Source organism: Anomaloglossus baeobatrachus, chromosome 4, assembly GCF_048569485.1.
Source record: "Anomaloglossus baeobatrachus isolate aAnoBae1 chromosome 4, aAnoBae1.hap1, whole genome shotgun sequence".
NCBI lineage: Eukaryota > Metazoa > Chordata > Amphibia > Anura > Aromobatidae > Anomaloglossus > Anomaloglossus baeobatrachus.
In genome coordinates, this window is record NC_134356.1 from 575322862 (window position 1) to 575338525 (window position 15664).

At 46.9% G+C, this 15664-nt stretch overlaps 1 protein-coding gene across 2 annotated transcripts in view; it reads right to left on the reverse strand.

Annotated features, from left to right (window-relative positions):
• Positions 1-15664, reverse strand: part of RASGRF1 (Ras protein specific guanine nucleotide releasing factor 1) — a 162521-nt gene that overhangs the window by 120750 nt on the left and 26107 nt on the right. For both annotated transcript variants that reach the window (XM_075346106.1, XM_075346105.1), the window contains exon 3: positions 9982-10129. In XM_075346106.1, the coding sequence (XP_075202221.1) occupies positions 9982-10129 (148 nt within the window). The remainder of the gene's footprint in view (positions 1-9981; positions 10130-15664) is intronic.

Here is a 15664-nt window from a genome sequence, read left to right on the forward strand (position 1 = left end):
TATGTGGCAAACTCCCTGCAGGAACGTGCGGACCTGCGGAAGCCTGGCTAGACGCTTTTGAAAAAACACGGAAAGCGCCGATACTTGTCCCTTGAGAGAGCCGAGAGACAAACCCTTGTCCATTCCAGATTGAAGGAAGGAAAGAAAAGTGGGTAAGGCAAACGGCCAGGGGGTAAACCCCTTATCAGAGCACCAGGCTAAGAAGATCCTCCAAGCCCTGTGATAGATCTTGGCGGACGTTGGTTTCCTGGCCTGTCTCATAGTGGCAATGACCTCTTGAGATAACCCTGAGGACGCTAGGAGCCAGGACTCAATGGCCACACAGTCAGGTTGAGGGCCGCAGAATTCAGATGGAAAAATGGCCCTTGAGACAGCAAGTCTGGTCGGTCTGGGAGCGCCCACGGTTGACCCACCGTGAGGTGCCACAGGTCCGGGTACCACGACCTCCTCGGCCAGTCTGGAGCGACGAGGATGGCGCGGCGGCAGTCGGACCTGATCTTGCGTAACACTCTGGGCAGCATTGCCAGAGGAGGAAATACATAAGGCAGTCGAAACTGCGACCAATCCTGAACTAAGGCGTCCGCCGCCAGAGCTCTGTGATCCTGAGACCGTGCCATGAATGCCGGGACTTTGTTGTTGTGCCGAGACGCCATGAGATCGACGTCCGGCGTTCCCCAGCGGCAACAGATCTCTTGAAACACGTCCGGGTGAAGAGACCATTCCCCTGCGTCCATGCCCTGGCGACTGAGAAAGTCTGCTTCCCAGTTTTCTACGCCCGGGATGTGAACCGCAGAGATGGTGGAGGCTGTGGCCTCCGCCCACAGCAGAATCCGCCGAACTTCTTGGAAGGCTTGACGACTGCGAGTGCCGCCCTGGTGGTTGATGTACGCGACCGCCGTGGCGTTGTCCGACTGTATGCGGATCTGCCTGCCCTCCAGCCACCGATGGAACGCCTTTAGGGCTAGATACACTGCCCTTATCTCCAGAACATTGATCTGAAGGGAGGACTCTGTCGGAGTCCAGGTTCCCTGAGCCTTGTGGTGGAGAAAAACCGCTCCCCACCCTGACAGACTCGCGTCCGTCGTGACCACAGCCCAGGATGGGGGCAGGAAAGATTTTCCCTTCGACAGAGAAGTGGGAAGAAGCCACCACTGAAGAGAGGTCTTGGCTGCCAGAGAAAGAGAGACGTTCCTGTCTAGGGACGTCGACCTCCTGTCCCATTTGCGGAGAATGTCCCATTGGAGTGGACGCAGATGAAACTGCGCAAAGGGAACTGCCTCCATTGCTGCCACCATCTTCCCCAGGAAGTGCATGAGGCGCCTCAAGGGGTGTGACTGGGCCCGAAGGAGAGATTGCACCCCTGTTTGCAGCGAACGCTGTTTGTCCAGCGGTAGCTTGACTATCGCTGAGAGAGTGTGAAACTCCATCCCGAGGTAAGTCAGTGATTGGGTCGGAGTCAATTTTGACTTTGGGAAATTGATGATCCACCCGAACCTCTGGAGAGTCTCCAGAGCAACGGTCAGACTGTGTTGACATGCCACCCGGGAGGGTGCCTTGACTAGGAGATCGTCTAAGTACGGGATCACCGAGTGGCCCTGAGAGTGCAGGACTGCCACAACGGATGCCATGACCTTGGTGAAGACCCGTGGGGCTGTCGCCAGGCCGAAAGGCAGTGCCACAAACTGAAGGTGTTCGTCCCCAATGGCGAAACGCAGGAAGCGTTGATGCTCTGGTGCGATCGGCACATGGAGATAGGCATCCCTGATGTCGATTGATGCTAGGAAGTCTCCTTGGGACATCGAAGCGATGACAGAGCGGAGGGATTCCATGCGAAACCGCCTGGTTCTCACATGTCTGTTGAGCAATTTGAGGTCCAAAACGGGACGGAATGAACCGTCCTTTTTTGGCACCACGAACAGGTTGGAGTAAAAACCGCGACCACGTTCCTGAAGGGGAACGGGGATCACTACTCCTTCTGTTTTCAGAGTGTCCACCGCCTGAAAAAGTGCAATGGTTCGCTCAGGGGGGCGGAGATGTTCTGAAAAAACGAGTCGGAGGACGAGAGCTGAACTCTATCCTGTAACCGTGAGACAGAATGTCTCTCACCCATCGGTCGTGGACATGTCGAATTGGCGGATGCTACGGCTGTACGGCTAGCCGAGTCTAGGACAGCATTCATGGCGTAGGATGAAAATACCGACGCCTGAGAAGTCAAAGACGCTACTTGCGGAGCAGAGGTACGTGTGACCGCATTAATCTCAGACAGACAAGCTGAGATAGCCTGGAGTGCCCACACTGCTGCAAAGGCTGGGGCAAAAGACGCGCCTATGGCTTCATAGATGGATTTCATTAGGAGCTCTATCTGCCTGTCCGTGGCATCCTTGAGCGATGAACCGTCAGCCACTGCTACTACGGATCTAGCCGCCAGTCTAGAGACTGGAGGATCCACCTTGGGACATTGAGCCCAACCCTTAACTACGTCAGAGGGGAAGGGGTAACGTGTGTCATTAAGGCGTTTAGTAAAGCGCTTGTCCAGAAAAGCTCTGTGCTTCTGGACAGCCTCTCTGAAGTTAGAGTGATCGAAGAAAGCACTCCGTGTACGTTTGGGAAACCTAAACTGGTGTTTCTCCTGCTGTGAAGCCGACTCCTCCACAGGTAGAGGCGGGGGAGATAGATCTAGCACCTGGTTGATGGACGCTATAAGGTCATTGACTATGGCGTCCCCTTCAGGTGTATCAAGATTGAGAGCAACGTCAGGGTCAGAGTCCTGGGCTGCGACCTCCGCCTCATCCTCCAGAGAGTCCTCAAGCTGAGACCCCGAACAGCGTGATGAAGTCGGGGAAGATTCTAAGCGAGCCCGCTTAGCCGGTCTGGGACTGCGGTCCGTGCCGGAGTCCTCCACGTAATAGCTAGAGGCCACCCCAGAAGCACGCTTCGTCGCAGACCGAGAGGGGCCTGGGGGCGATCCCGCAGTGCCCGGGGCCTGTGTAAGGGCCGGTCTGGACTGCAGGGCCTCTAGTATCTTAGCAGACCATTTGTCCATAGACTGAGCCATGGATTGTGAAAGTGACTCAGAGAGTTTCTCAGCTAAAACTGCAAACTCTGTCCCTGCCACCTGGACAGGGGAAGCCGGCGGTTCTACCTGAGCCGAGGGTCCCACCAGTGCCCGAGGCTCCGGCTGAGCGAGTGCCACAGGGCCCGAGCATTGCTCACAGTGAGGGTAGGTGGAACCTGCAGGTAGCATAGCCGCACAAGAGGTACAGGTTGCAAAATAACCCTGTGCCTTGGCACCCTTGCTCCTTGTGAACGACATGCTGTTGTGTCCCAGGAGAGTGATCACTGAGGGTATATAGCCACAAGCTAACAGTACAGCCGAACCGATAAAATGTATACCAATATAATATATATATATATATACAGTTCGGCACCCTAGGGGGACCAGCACCGGGTGACCGGTGTGGCTTACCGACCGCTCAAGCGGTGTGTGGCCACCAGATTCCCTGCCTCGGGTCTCCCAGAGCTGCAGCCAGAAGTCCTCCACCGGCAGAATGAGCTTAAAACATGGCTGTCGGCGTTCACAGGGGAGGAGGGAGCCGTGGGCGTAACTAAAAAAGTGCGGGAATCTGGTGCCCCAGAGTGATTAGTGAGGGGGGAGGAGGACACCTAAGTGTGCTCCAGCCCTCACTGTCGGCGTCAGGCCGACCATCCCGCCCTTACCCCTGACTGGCAGGCCCGGGGGCGGGAGTTTAAGGCACTAGGCCGCAAAAGCCGGGGACTAAATTTAAAACCGCGGCCGGCAAGCAGGCGCGGTCGGCGCGGTAGTCCCGGTCGTCATACTAACACAGCGGCCGCTGCAGCGTCTGAGGCCAAGGTGCTCCATGCACCGTCCCCAAGGGGACACAGAGTACCTGTAGATGCAGGGCCCTGTCCCTGATGATACTCAGTCTCCTGTCCGTCAGAATCCCACAGGGGCTGCGGAGGGAGCCCGGTCCCAGTGCCTGGATGACCGGTTAGGATCCCACTTCTCCCAGAGCCCCTAAGGGATGGGGAAGGAAAACGGCATGTGGCTCCAGCCTTTGTACCCGCAATGGGTACCTCAACCTTAACAACACCGCCGACTCAGTGGGGTGAGAAGGGAGCATGCCGGGCGCCCTGTTAGGGGCCCTCTTTTCTTCCATCCGATACAATCAGCAGCTGCTGCTGACTAAAATGGGAGCATGAGTGAATGTGTGCCTCCTTCAACACAAAGCATAAAAACTGAGGAGCCCGTGATGCACGGGGGGGGGTGTATAGGCAGAGGGGAGGGGTTACACTTTTTAAAGTGTAATACTTTGTGTGGCCTCCGGAGGCAGAAGCTATACACCCAATTGTCTGGGTCTCCCAATGGAGCGACAAAGAAATGAATGTTTTATAAACTATAGGGGAGATCTAATAAATATGTCCAAACATATCAGAGGGCAATACAGAGATCTCTCAGATCATTTGTTTGTACCAAGGACTATGACAAGAACAAGGGGGCATTCTCTTCGTTTGGAGGAAAGAAAATTTCTGCACCATCATAGAAGAGGGTTCTTCACGGTAAGAGCAGTGAGGCTATGGAACTCTCTTCCTGGGGAAGTGGTGATGGCCAACTCACTGAATGAATTTAAGAGAGGAATGGATGCTTTTCTTGTTAGTAACAGTATAGAAGGTTATAAATAGCATAATATTCCAGGTAGATAGTTGACCCAGATTAGGAGTTGGGAAATAATTTTTTTCCCTATGAAGAAAACTGGCTTCTACTCTGTGGGTTTTTGCCTTCTACAGGTTCCACACTGGAGAACAGCAGCACTAAAAATAGGCTGAACTAGATGAACATAAGGTCTTCCTTCAGCCTTAAAAACTATGTTACTATATATGTGATGGAAGCAATGAACAGACTTAAGGCTGCTTTACACGCTACGACATCGCTAACGAGATATCGCTGGGGTCACGGAATTCGTGACGCACATCCGGCCTCGTTAGTGACGTCGTTAGGTGTGACACTTACGAGCGACCGCTAACGATCCCAAATACTCACCAAATCGTTGATTGTTGACACGTCGTTCATTTCCCAAATATCGTTGCTCGTTTGGGACGCAGGTTGTTCGTCGTTCCTGAGGCAGCACACATCGCTACGTGTGACACCCCGAGAACGAGGAACAACACCGTACCTGCGTCCTCCAGCAACGAGGTGGGAGTGACGTGAATGCGGCAGCTCTCAGCCCCTTCGCTTCGATTGGACGCCTGCTATGTGACGTCGCTGGGACGCCGCAGGAACCTTCCCCTTAAAGAGGTTGTTCGTCGGCCACAGTGACGTCGCTAGGAAGGTAAGTATGTGTGACGTTTACCTGTGATATTGTTCGCCATGGGCAGCGATTTGCCCGTGATGCACAAACGACAGGGGCGGGTGCTTTCACCAGCGAGCGATGTCACTGCGTGTAAAGCGGCCTTTAGGCTAAGTTCACATGAGTTTATTTTAGGTACGTGTCTCCACAAGAGAGCACACACAGACAGCACATAGACTACATATGGGCGATTTAGCTCGCAAACCTACAAGAAATATTGCAGCACTCGCTAGTGTGCTCCATTTTACAGACCAGTGCATACAAATAGTAGATCGCGCCTGCACCCGGAGCCTGTTGCGTTCACAATTTGGAGATGTGACTGGTCAGCAAGAATCAGCCCTCATCTGAACTTAGCCTTAGGGGCTTCAGAATTTGGTTGATTGAAAACTGTTGCATACTGCTCCAGTATCCAAGGGGTTAATGATAGCAATTGTTTATGAAAAGCACAAAATCTTAGTCATAAATATTCAAGTTTTTAGCTTGTAATATCAAATAATTCTCATTAACACATCAAAGTGTCAGCAGCTGTGACACCGACATCACATCCCAATGACACCATGTCCTCCTCCCATTTATCTCTACACAAAGGGAGCAGCACATGAAAAGTGCAGGGAGCGCAGCGCACTAACACTGCACACAATAGAGCATTAAAGGGAATGTGTCATCAGGAAATGACCTATTGTTTAATCAACTTTCTGATAAACATTTTAATTTATTTATTTTTTATTTTAACAAGGATTTTTTTCCCTTATCCTTATCAAAATCTGCCTCAAACATATAAAATAGAAATCTTGTCATTTTCACGCTGGCCAGTGTGGATTTTTAGACTATAACTTTTTTTTAAGGAAATCCCCATGTACATTCATAACAATGAACAGATTCTGGACCTATTGCTTGTCCTGAAGCATCTAATGAGCGTGTGAAAAGGTCACCTATTGTCATTGGTGGATTGTGTGTTATCAGTGGTGTATAGAGGTGTTACCCGTCATTGTTATCTTGCCTCTGATGATAGTGAGCCTGCTGAAAACTCTTCCTATAAGGATAGAATGTAACAGTCTAAAAAAAGCCCCAGATGCCAGTGTGAAAATTGCAAGATTACTACATTTCTTTATTAACTCCTTACCGACATGTTATGTCATATGCCGGCTACCTGACATAGATGCGGGCTCCGGAACTGAGCCCATAGCTTTCCTGGCAGATAATGGCTGTGTTATTTAGCCATCATCGGCCTATAACAGAAATGTGTTAAACGTCACTGTCAATCTTGGACAACAGCATTTACAGCGCATTGGCGGGGAGGTGCGCTTTTCTACCTGCTCATTGGCGTCCCTGTGAAATGATAATGGGGTACCTATGGGCTGACATGATGGCCAGGGATCTTTTAAAAGGAACCCATCAGGTGCAATATGCACCGAGAACTACAAGCACTTCTGGTTACATATTGCTAATCCCTGCCTATCCGTCCCTATATCTAGTAGCATAGATAAAGGGATCTTTAGAAAAAGTATTTCTAAAGATTCTTTATGATATGCAAATGAGCGCGGGGACTAGTCGCAGGAGCGTTATTTCCCCCCGACGCGTCCGCCCTCTTAGCATGTTACTGGCAGAGTTGGCGATACTGAGGGTGTCAATGCAGTGTTGTGGCGGAAGCGGGTGCCTGATCTGATTGCGGGATCCATTGAATTGCCCGCAGTTGACGAGATGAACTTCAAGAAAATGGCTGAGGGGGTGGCGCGTGTGCAGATTGATGCAATGGACTTCAAAAAAATGAATGCGGAGGCCTTTCTGGGCACTCACCGCCTCAGCGGCTATTTTCTTGAAGTCCATCGCATCAACCATGGACGATTCAATGGAGCCCGCAGACATATCAGGTGCCCACCATCGCAGCGGCACCCCGTCCTGTTACCCTCCGGAGTCTCTCCACTGCAGTGACACCCCCGCCGCACGCTGGCAGATCAATGGCATCCACCACAGCGACACTCCCGAGGCCTCAGTACTGACGACCCTCCGTCCACTGATGCAACACCCCCTCCTCTGGACCCGCAGCATCGCTGTGCCTCCTGTGACCTTCCAGAGCCGCTCCCCCTGGTAAGCATTAGGATTAAGACACACTAAGATTATAAGACGAACCCTCATTTTAACATTAAAAAATATTTTTTCCTACTTTCCTCCTCTAAATTTGGGATGTGTCTTATAATTCGGGGCGTTTTATAAACCGAAAACACAGTATATAGCATCTCCTTAAGGCCTCATTCAGATGTCACTTTTTTGATTATGGAGAACAATGGACGAATCTTCATCAGAGATTAGTCTAAGTTTCATCAATCTTGTTTCACTGATTAGAAGGAAAAAAATAAAAAATAAAAGGTCCTCCACCTTCTCCTGTGATCAGTCAGCGAAAAATGGAACGCAAAGATGGCAAATGAATACAGTCAGATTTTTTCACTGACAAATAGACTTGCATTGCCATTTTAGATCTGAACTTGGATCAATATCTGACACGTCTCTGCGATTTTGCATGGACCACTCGGTCCGAGGAAAAAATGTGACACGTGAATAGCTCCATAGGCTGTCACACATATGGGTCCTGAGGGTGAAAAACAAGTATAAAAATGTGAAAAACTGACGCATGAATGAACCCCAAGGCCTCGTGCAGATGACTGTATTTTTGGTCTGATTGCTATCTTTCAAAAAATCGTATTGCACTCGGACCAATGTTACTCATTGAGTCAATGCACATGTGTGATTTTTTTCCTCAGACAGAGTGATCCAAGTATAAAAATTATTTGCTGCATGTATGACTTACCTCCGAGAATTGCATGGCACTTGCCCATTCAAGCGTACACTGCCCATAGTTTGCCACCAGCCCATACTATACCTCTTATTTATAAGCAGCCCACACTTTAGAGCCAAGGTTGGGACACTTTAGGGGTTTTATAAAGGCCTGTCTACCAAGCTACAGTGGGGCCTTGGTTTACGAGCATAATCCGTTCTCTGGGAGTGTGTTTGTAAACCAAGTTAGGGCTTGTTCGCACGTAAATGCTGAAATCTCTGCAGCGATTTGACAGCACATGCACGCGTCAAATCGCTGCAGAAACACTGCGTAATGGATGCAGTGTTTCAGCAGATTTCATGCGCTATGGATGCTGGCTCTCCCATAGACAGAGCGGGAGCTGCATCCAAAGCGCACAAATTAATTGACATGCTGCATTTTTGAACGCAAGGATTTGGGTTAAAATTTTAGTATCCAAATCGCTGCGTTCAAAAAAGCAACGTGCGCACGAATTATGCACAATCTACATAGATTGTGCTTGGGACGCAGGACGCATGCAATTACGCAACGTGCGCAAGAGCCTTAACTCATCTAGCAAAGCAAAATTTCCCATAGGAATAATGCAAGCTCAGACAATTCGCTCCACAACTGGTTCAATGTCCCATCCTGGTCCCCTATTGTGCCATTCCACACATGCACAAACACACACACACACACACACATATTGTGCTCACCTTACCTTTCGTTCCATCGCCAGCCTCCCAGTTCTTGTAGTTCGCCGGTACAGGATGTTAATCAGGTAACCATCGCGACCGAGAGCGCTGACGTCAAAGGCATGAGCCGCTTGCCTCTGATTGGTCAGCGCGCTGCCTTTGAGTAGCAGCTGACAGTGGAAGTTCCTCCATCGTTGCGATGGTTACCCGATACACATCCTGTACTGGCGAACTACAAGGCCGGCGATAGAACGGAAGGTAAAGCGGGCTTTACATGCTGCGACATCGCTAATGCGGAGTCGTTGGGGTCACGGAATTTGTAACGCACATCCGGCCGCATTAGCGATGCCGTTGCGTGTGACACCGATAAGCGATTTTGCATCGTTGCAAAAACGTGCAAAATCGCTAATCGGCGACACGGGGGTCCGTTCTTAAAAATCGTTACTGCAGCAGTAACGAAGTTGTTCCTCGTTCCTGCGGCAGCACACATCGCTGCGTGTGACGTCGCAGGAACGAGGAAGCTCCCCTTACCTGCCTCCCGGCTGCTATGCGGAAGGAAGGAGGTGGGCGGGATGTTACGTCCCGCTCATCTCCGCCCCTCCGCTTCTATTGGGCGGCAGTTCAGTGACGTTTCAGTGACGTCGCTGTGACGCCGCACGGACCGCCCCCTTAGAAAGGAGGCGGTTCGCCGGTCACAGCGACGTCGCCGGACAGGTAAGTATGTGTGACGGCTCTGGGCGATGTTGTGCGGCACGGGCAGCGATATGCCCGTGTCGCGCAAAAGATGGGGGCGATTACCCACACTATCGATATCGGGACCGATATCGCAGTGTGTAAAGTAGCCTTAAGGTGAGCATAATATGTGTGTATGCGTGCGTGTTTGTGTGTGTTTGTGCAGACTGCAAGAGTGGGTCAGAGCGCGGTGAAATAATGGAACCGGAAGTGTGTGCGGCGAGTATTTGCTCGTACGGCAAAGCTTTCTCGTAAACAGAGTTACAAATTTACAGCAAGCTTTGCTCGTATAGCAAAATACTTGTAAACCGAGGTTCCACTGTATAATGAAAGTCTAATACTCAAATACTGGAAATACTTTACAGGAATTGCCTCTCAATAAAAAAAAGACCCCCACCTCAGATTTGAGGCGCTCGACCTCCACCTCGCCGTCTTCTATCTGTTGTCTCAATTGTTTGGCAACCGTCTTCTCAGTTTCAACAATCTGCAGTAAATGTAAGTATTTCTGCATCAAAGCTTCATGCTCGGTAACCAGGGTCTTGTAGCTGGAGGAGATTCAGATAAGAAAGAGACAGTCAATAGGTGAGAGAATACGACAATACTTACAAAGGAAATACGGCTGTAAAGAACAGATGGCACCGATGTAGGATACATTGATCACAAATGGACGGGTAAGCTAAATTCATCCCATTTACATTCCTTAACTTTTAAAAGATAAGTTTAAGATGTAAGTGCATGAATAGCAATTCCCTTCTGGAGACCAATGTTCAGAATTGTTCCCATAAAAATAAACAGCAATCTGGTAGAGGTTTGGGGCCACAATTCCTCTGGCCGATCAGACATGGCTGACCTAACTTAAGGATAAGCCATCAAGATAGGCCATCAATGTTAAAGTAGTGGACAACCTCTTTACAGATTAACTAAACTTTTTTTATTATAATTTATTATCCTCCAGACATTGAGACGTTACATATTTTTGTAATATAGCTCATTATCTCATTTCATTTCTGACAAGCATTCTACCTTACTTTGCTTCCTTTTCTACCAAATACTATGCTGCAATTCTATTTCAATGCCCAGTTCATGTTCTTTTAGAATCCGCTTTCAACTGCTACTCAGCAAAATTCCTTAAACTATTTACAAACAGCCTTTGTGTCGGAATTGCCTTGTCTGACAAGTTAGAAAGCAAATCGGTTGGTTCAAATAAGAATTCCCATTCACAGACTGTTTGTAACTAGAGCGTGGATTCTTGATGAGCAGCAGTTAAAAGCAGCTTCTAAAGGAACGTGAACTGGGCAGTGAAACTGCACTACAGCATATAGTATATGCGATAGAAGGAAGCAAAGGGAGGTAATAAAGTACATTAGAAAAATTCATCATTTTGCAAATGACAGCAGAATAATAATGAAAAAAAGTTTAAACATTTACGACTTCTCCTTAGTATTCCAGTAAATAAGACTAAGCTGCAGCACCAAGCACAGCCACACACATATGAATGGTGCTGTGCGAACTATGAAGAGGATGATGAACTGATAAATTTGGCATTTTTTATACTAGAAAAACGGACACAAATGTCCTTATAGTCTATTTCTTCATCTTTAACCCTCCGAACACCAAAATATTGGTAGTAACCAAGACAAAAGACGATAAGCAAAGTTTCGGAACTTCAGGTCCCAAATTATGTTTAGTTAGCTGCATTGTCCCATATTAATCCCACTGCTTTGCTATGTGGCTCTCCGTGCTTGGAGGAAAGGAGAATAGGAGAGAAAGTAAAGCTCTGCCCGAAGCACTTTAATTCCTTTTCACTTGAGTGACCAAAGAATTAAATCTCATGTGATCTCTGACATCTAGATAACACAAGCTGACGGTACTGACCCTACTGGGCCAGGTGCTACTGCTTATGTGCATACACGTCTATGGCATAGAGGTAGCGGAAAAGCCAGTAGCTATATACAGTATATATATACATATATACACACAATTTATTTACAGAAGATTTTATACTTATTTCATTAACAAGATATTTTGAGCTTTTAAAGCACACCAACCACCAGGATTTTCTTATATAGCCTAAAGCCAGTGCTATGCTGGCACTATCAGGCTGATCCTATACATACCTTTAGTGGTCAGCTTGAATGTATAGGTTTTGAAACACAAGCAAGTAAAGTTTGTAAAATGAGCAGCTCTTTGAGTGATAGCAGGTACTACTGTTCAGCTGATAGCTGGGGTGGGTATTCATAGTTATCCCCTCCCCCTGTTATTTATGTTAATTCTATTATACAATCGTTTTACTAAGTGACTAGAATGACCTGTGCTAATGTCATACCCATGTTATCAGGAGGGGCAGAGCCTCAGCCAACACAAAAATAATGTTGCTTCTTGGTATCAGCTATGTTGGCTGAGGCCCCACTCCTTCTGGTCATATGTATGTATGTATGTATGTATGTATATATGTATGACATCAGCACAGGTCCTTCTAGTCAGTTAGTAAGACGATTGTATAATAGAATTAGCATAAATAACAGGGGAGGATGGACCGGAACGGCAGTCAGGAATTACTATGAATACCCCCCAGCTATCAGCTGATCAGCAGCTACTGCCAATCAAAAAGCTGCTCATTTTACAAACTTTACTTGCTTGTGTTTCAAAACCTATACGTCATAGCTGACAACTAAAGGTATGTATAGAATCAGCCTTATAGTGCCAGTATAGCACTGGCTTTAGGTTATATAGGAAAATCCTGGTGATTGGTGCACTTTAAGAGAAGACACTATTGACAGATACTTGGTTGTCACTTTTTTGGGGTTAGCATATATTTGCATGTATTGGATTGTTTCTGCTGAAGAATAGGCCTAAAATCTTCTGCAAAATGTCCATGTGCTAAGTGTGAATCTCCAGCAGTGTGACTGGAAATCTGCAAAAAACCTGTGAAAATAAATTAGGATGCTCATGTGCACTGCCAATTTATTCTAATGGGGATAACAGTGCCCTGTTCTACCAATCGGTTTGGTTCCAGTGGTCAGTCCCCACCTACCTATACGTTATCATCCGTCCGGTGTATAGGTGATAACTTATTTTCGTTGGACTAGAGCAGGGGCAAAACTATGGTGGGACAGATGCCTGGGTGCTGGATGCCTTTGGGGTGCCAATAAGATACTGTGTCCTCATCAATTATATACAAGCATAAGCAAAATGATAGGGGTTACAGTAAAACATGGCCTCTTTGGCCCATTCTGCAGATCAATACTAATAAATCTCCATGGTATTTGGGGCTTGTGATACAGATTTTTAATTTAAGGTTGCAAACTCCAAGTTTTGCCTCTGGTTACAAAGCTGGGTCATGACTAGGTAAGGTTTGTTTTTTTTTACACCTTGACTAGGAAGTTTTAACCACTTCCAGACAGCCCAGACAATTACTGCTCAAACATATCACTGCATAGTATAATAGCTGCACAACATGGTGCGGCTGAGGAAACCGGCTGTCAGATACAGCCAGACTCCCTATAGAGAATGCAGAAATAGTTTATTATCATTTCTGCCTTCCATATCAATATATACACAGCGCTGAAGAAGTGTTATGTATATAGTATAACGTTGGAGTCCCACTTGAGCGAGGATCGCATCGCATTGCCCGGGTTGGCTGCTGGCTCTCCTGACAGGAGCATGCAGCTGCATAGCAATACATGCAGCTAACCCAGTCCTGTCAGAAGAGCCGCAGACCAGTCCAGACAAGGTGATGCGATTTTCGGGCGAGTCCCACACAAGTGGGACTCCAGCCTAAGAAGCACTGACAACACTTCCTCCTCCTGACCCAGTGATCATGTGATCACCAAATCTCCTGGAGGGAGCAGGAGCTGCTGGGTCCTAAGAGATTAAGTCAGCTCTGCTCTGCAACAACAAGATTGAGTTCCCACTGTAACTGGGGCTAACATAACAACCCCAGTTACAGGGAATATCAAATAAAAACTAACTAACTAACTAATAATAACTGAAAAATAAAAAAGCAGCTATTAAATCAAAATTGCTTTTACTAGCCACAAGATTGTATAATTTATTTTAATGGTAGTTTGTGTCTATAAAAAAAAATAAGCAAAAAAAAGCGAAAGACACATGTTTATTTTTTAATTAACACCAGTATTGTTAAAAAAAAAAAAAATAAAATAACAAAACTTCTGCAGCACATATGAAAAAGGTGCAAAAATTATTTGTATATCCCAATAAAAGTAACATGTGTTGAAGCTCTTTAAACGAAAAAATGTGCCTGAACAGGAACAAGGTTAAATGGCCCAGTCCTCTAAGGGTTAATAGGGGTAAGGTGTTTTCATGTTGTTTATTATTTTTGTTCCTTTTTGTGATCCATATTATTTTTGAATGACAATAGGTGAGAACAGACTGACCCGCTAAATCTATAAGACTCTCCCCATGCACTGTAGATATTTCATTTTGCATTTTTTCATGTTTACCTTGGGTTACAAATGTAATATTGTAACTATAGCATTTTTCAGGTTATAAGTTGCACTTTTCCTTCCAAAAATTTGGGAGGAAAATTAGGGCTGTGTCTTATAATCCGAATGTAGCTTACCGGGAGGTGGAAAGTGGTCACTGCGCTGGCTGTGGGGGTCGTGCTGGCTGCAGGGAGCAGGGCGGCGCAGCGGGTGTCCCAGATGCCCTGTCAAATAATGGCGCCCGGAGTCAACGTGTGCGCAGATGGAGCTCTTGGCTCAAGATCTCATCTGCGCATGCGCAGCATCTGGCCCATTCATGTTCCAGCAGCGAACTTAAGGAAAATGGTGCCTGGAGGTGGCGCATGCGCAGATAAGATCTCGGCTTGTTATTGAGCTGAAAGCTCAATCTATGCACGCGTCGACTCTGGGCGCCATTTCTTTGAAGCCCGCACCACTGACAGAGTATCTGGGACACCTTCCACACCGCCTGCTCCACACAGCCAGCACAGTCCCCACCACGGCGCCTGCAGCATCGCCCTACTCCAGCACCTCCCCTGCTTCCTCTCACCCCGCACCCCCTCCACCACTGGAATATATAGAAAAAAACCTTTTTTCCGATAAATTTTGGGTGCGTCTTATAAAAGGAAAAATACGGTAATTAAAATTAATTACAATATGGCGTCCTGCTCCATTTCTAGGCACTTTCAATCAGGGCTGTGGAGTCGGAGTCAGTGTTCATTTTGGTGTAGTCGGAGTCGGTATAAAATGGACCGACTCCGACTCCTAAAATATATAATAAATTGGGTCAAGTAGTGCAATGCAGAATGTGCTGAATATTTTTTCATAGGAATTTGGGAAAGTTATGAAATGTCCTATAAATGTCTGTTCTATTCCTGATCTAAGACTACATTCACACACAGCGTTTTTGCTGCGTTTTTTGAGGATACGTTTTTCAGCTGCAAAAGCAGATCAGCTTTTTAAAAAACAGCATCACCTGAAAGGTTTTTGAGCTCATAGATAACGTTTTCAATAGCAAAAGCAGATTAGAAAACCGCCACAAACTGATTGCTCATTCTTTGTGAGGATCCGTTTTTGAGCCCAAAAACGGATCCTCACAAAACGATGTGTCTGAATGTCATATCTTGAAACCCATTGACTTTGCTGGGATGCCCAGAGTCACTGCATTTCACGGAATTATTTTGCCATCAATGTTTGATATGTTTGTGACAAGAAAGAAATTGTTACCAAGACACTGGCAGTAAAAGATACTAAAGCTCATTACACCAGCCAGTTTCTCCAGGCCTTTGTGGAAAAAGTTCTGCAAGATTAGGAACGCAAAAAAGAACAGGTTCTTGCTATTGTAACGGACAATGCTCCAAACATGATAAGTACAATTAAACTGATGAATGAGAGCAATGATAAATAATAATAATAATAATAATAATAATGAACAACAGCTAGAAGAAAATTTAGGATTCAGTATGTGTGTGATGGAGCCACAGCGCTGTTCATGTAACTGAGGAACAAGCAGATATTACAACAGAAGAACAGCAAAATGATACTTTAGAATTAGATGATCTTGTTGAAGCTGCTTGAAAACACTTTCATATTCATCACATGTGCTGTGTTGTGCAC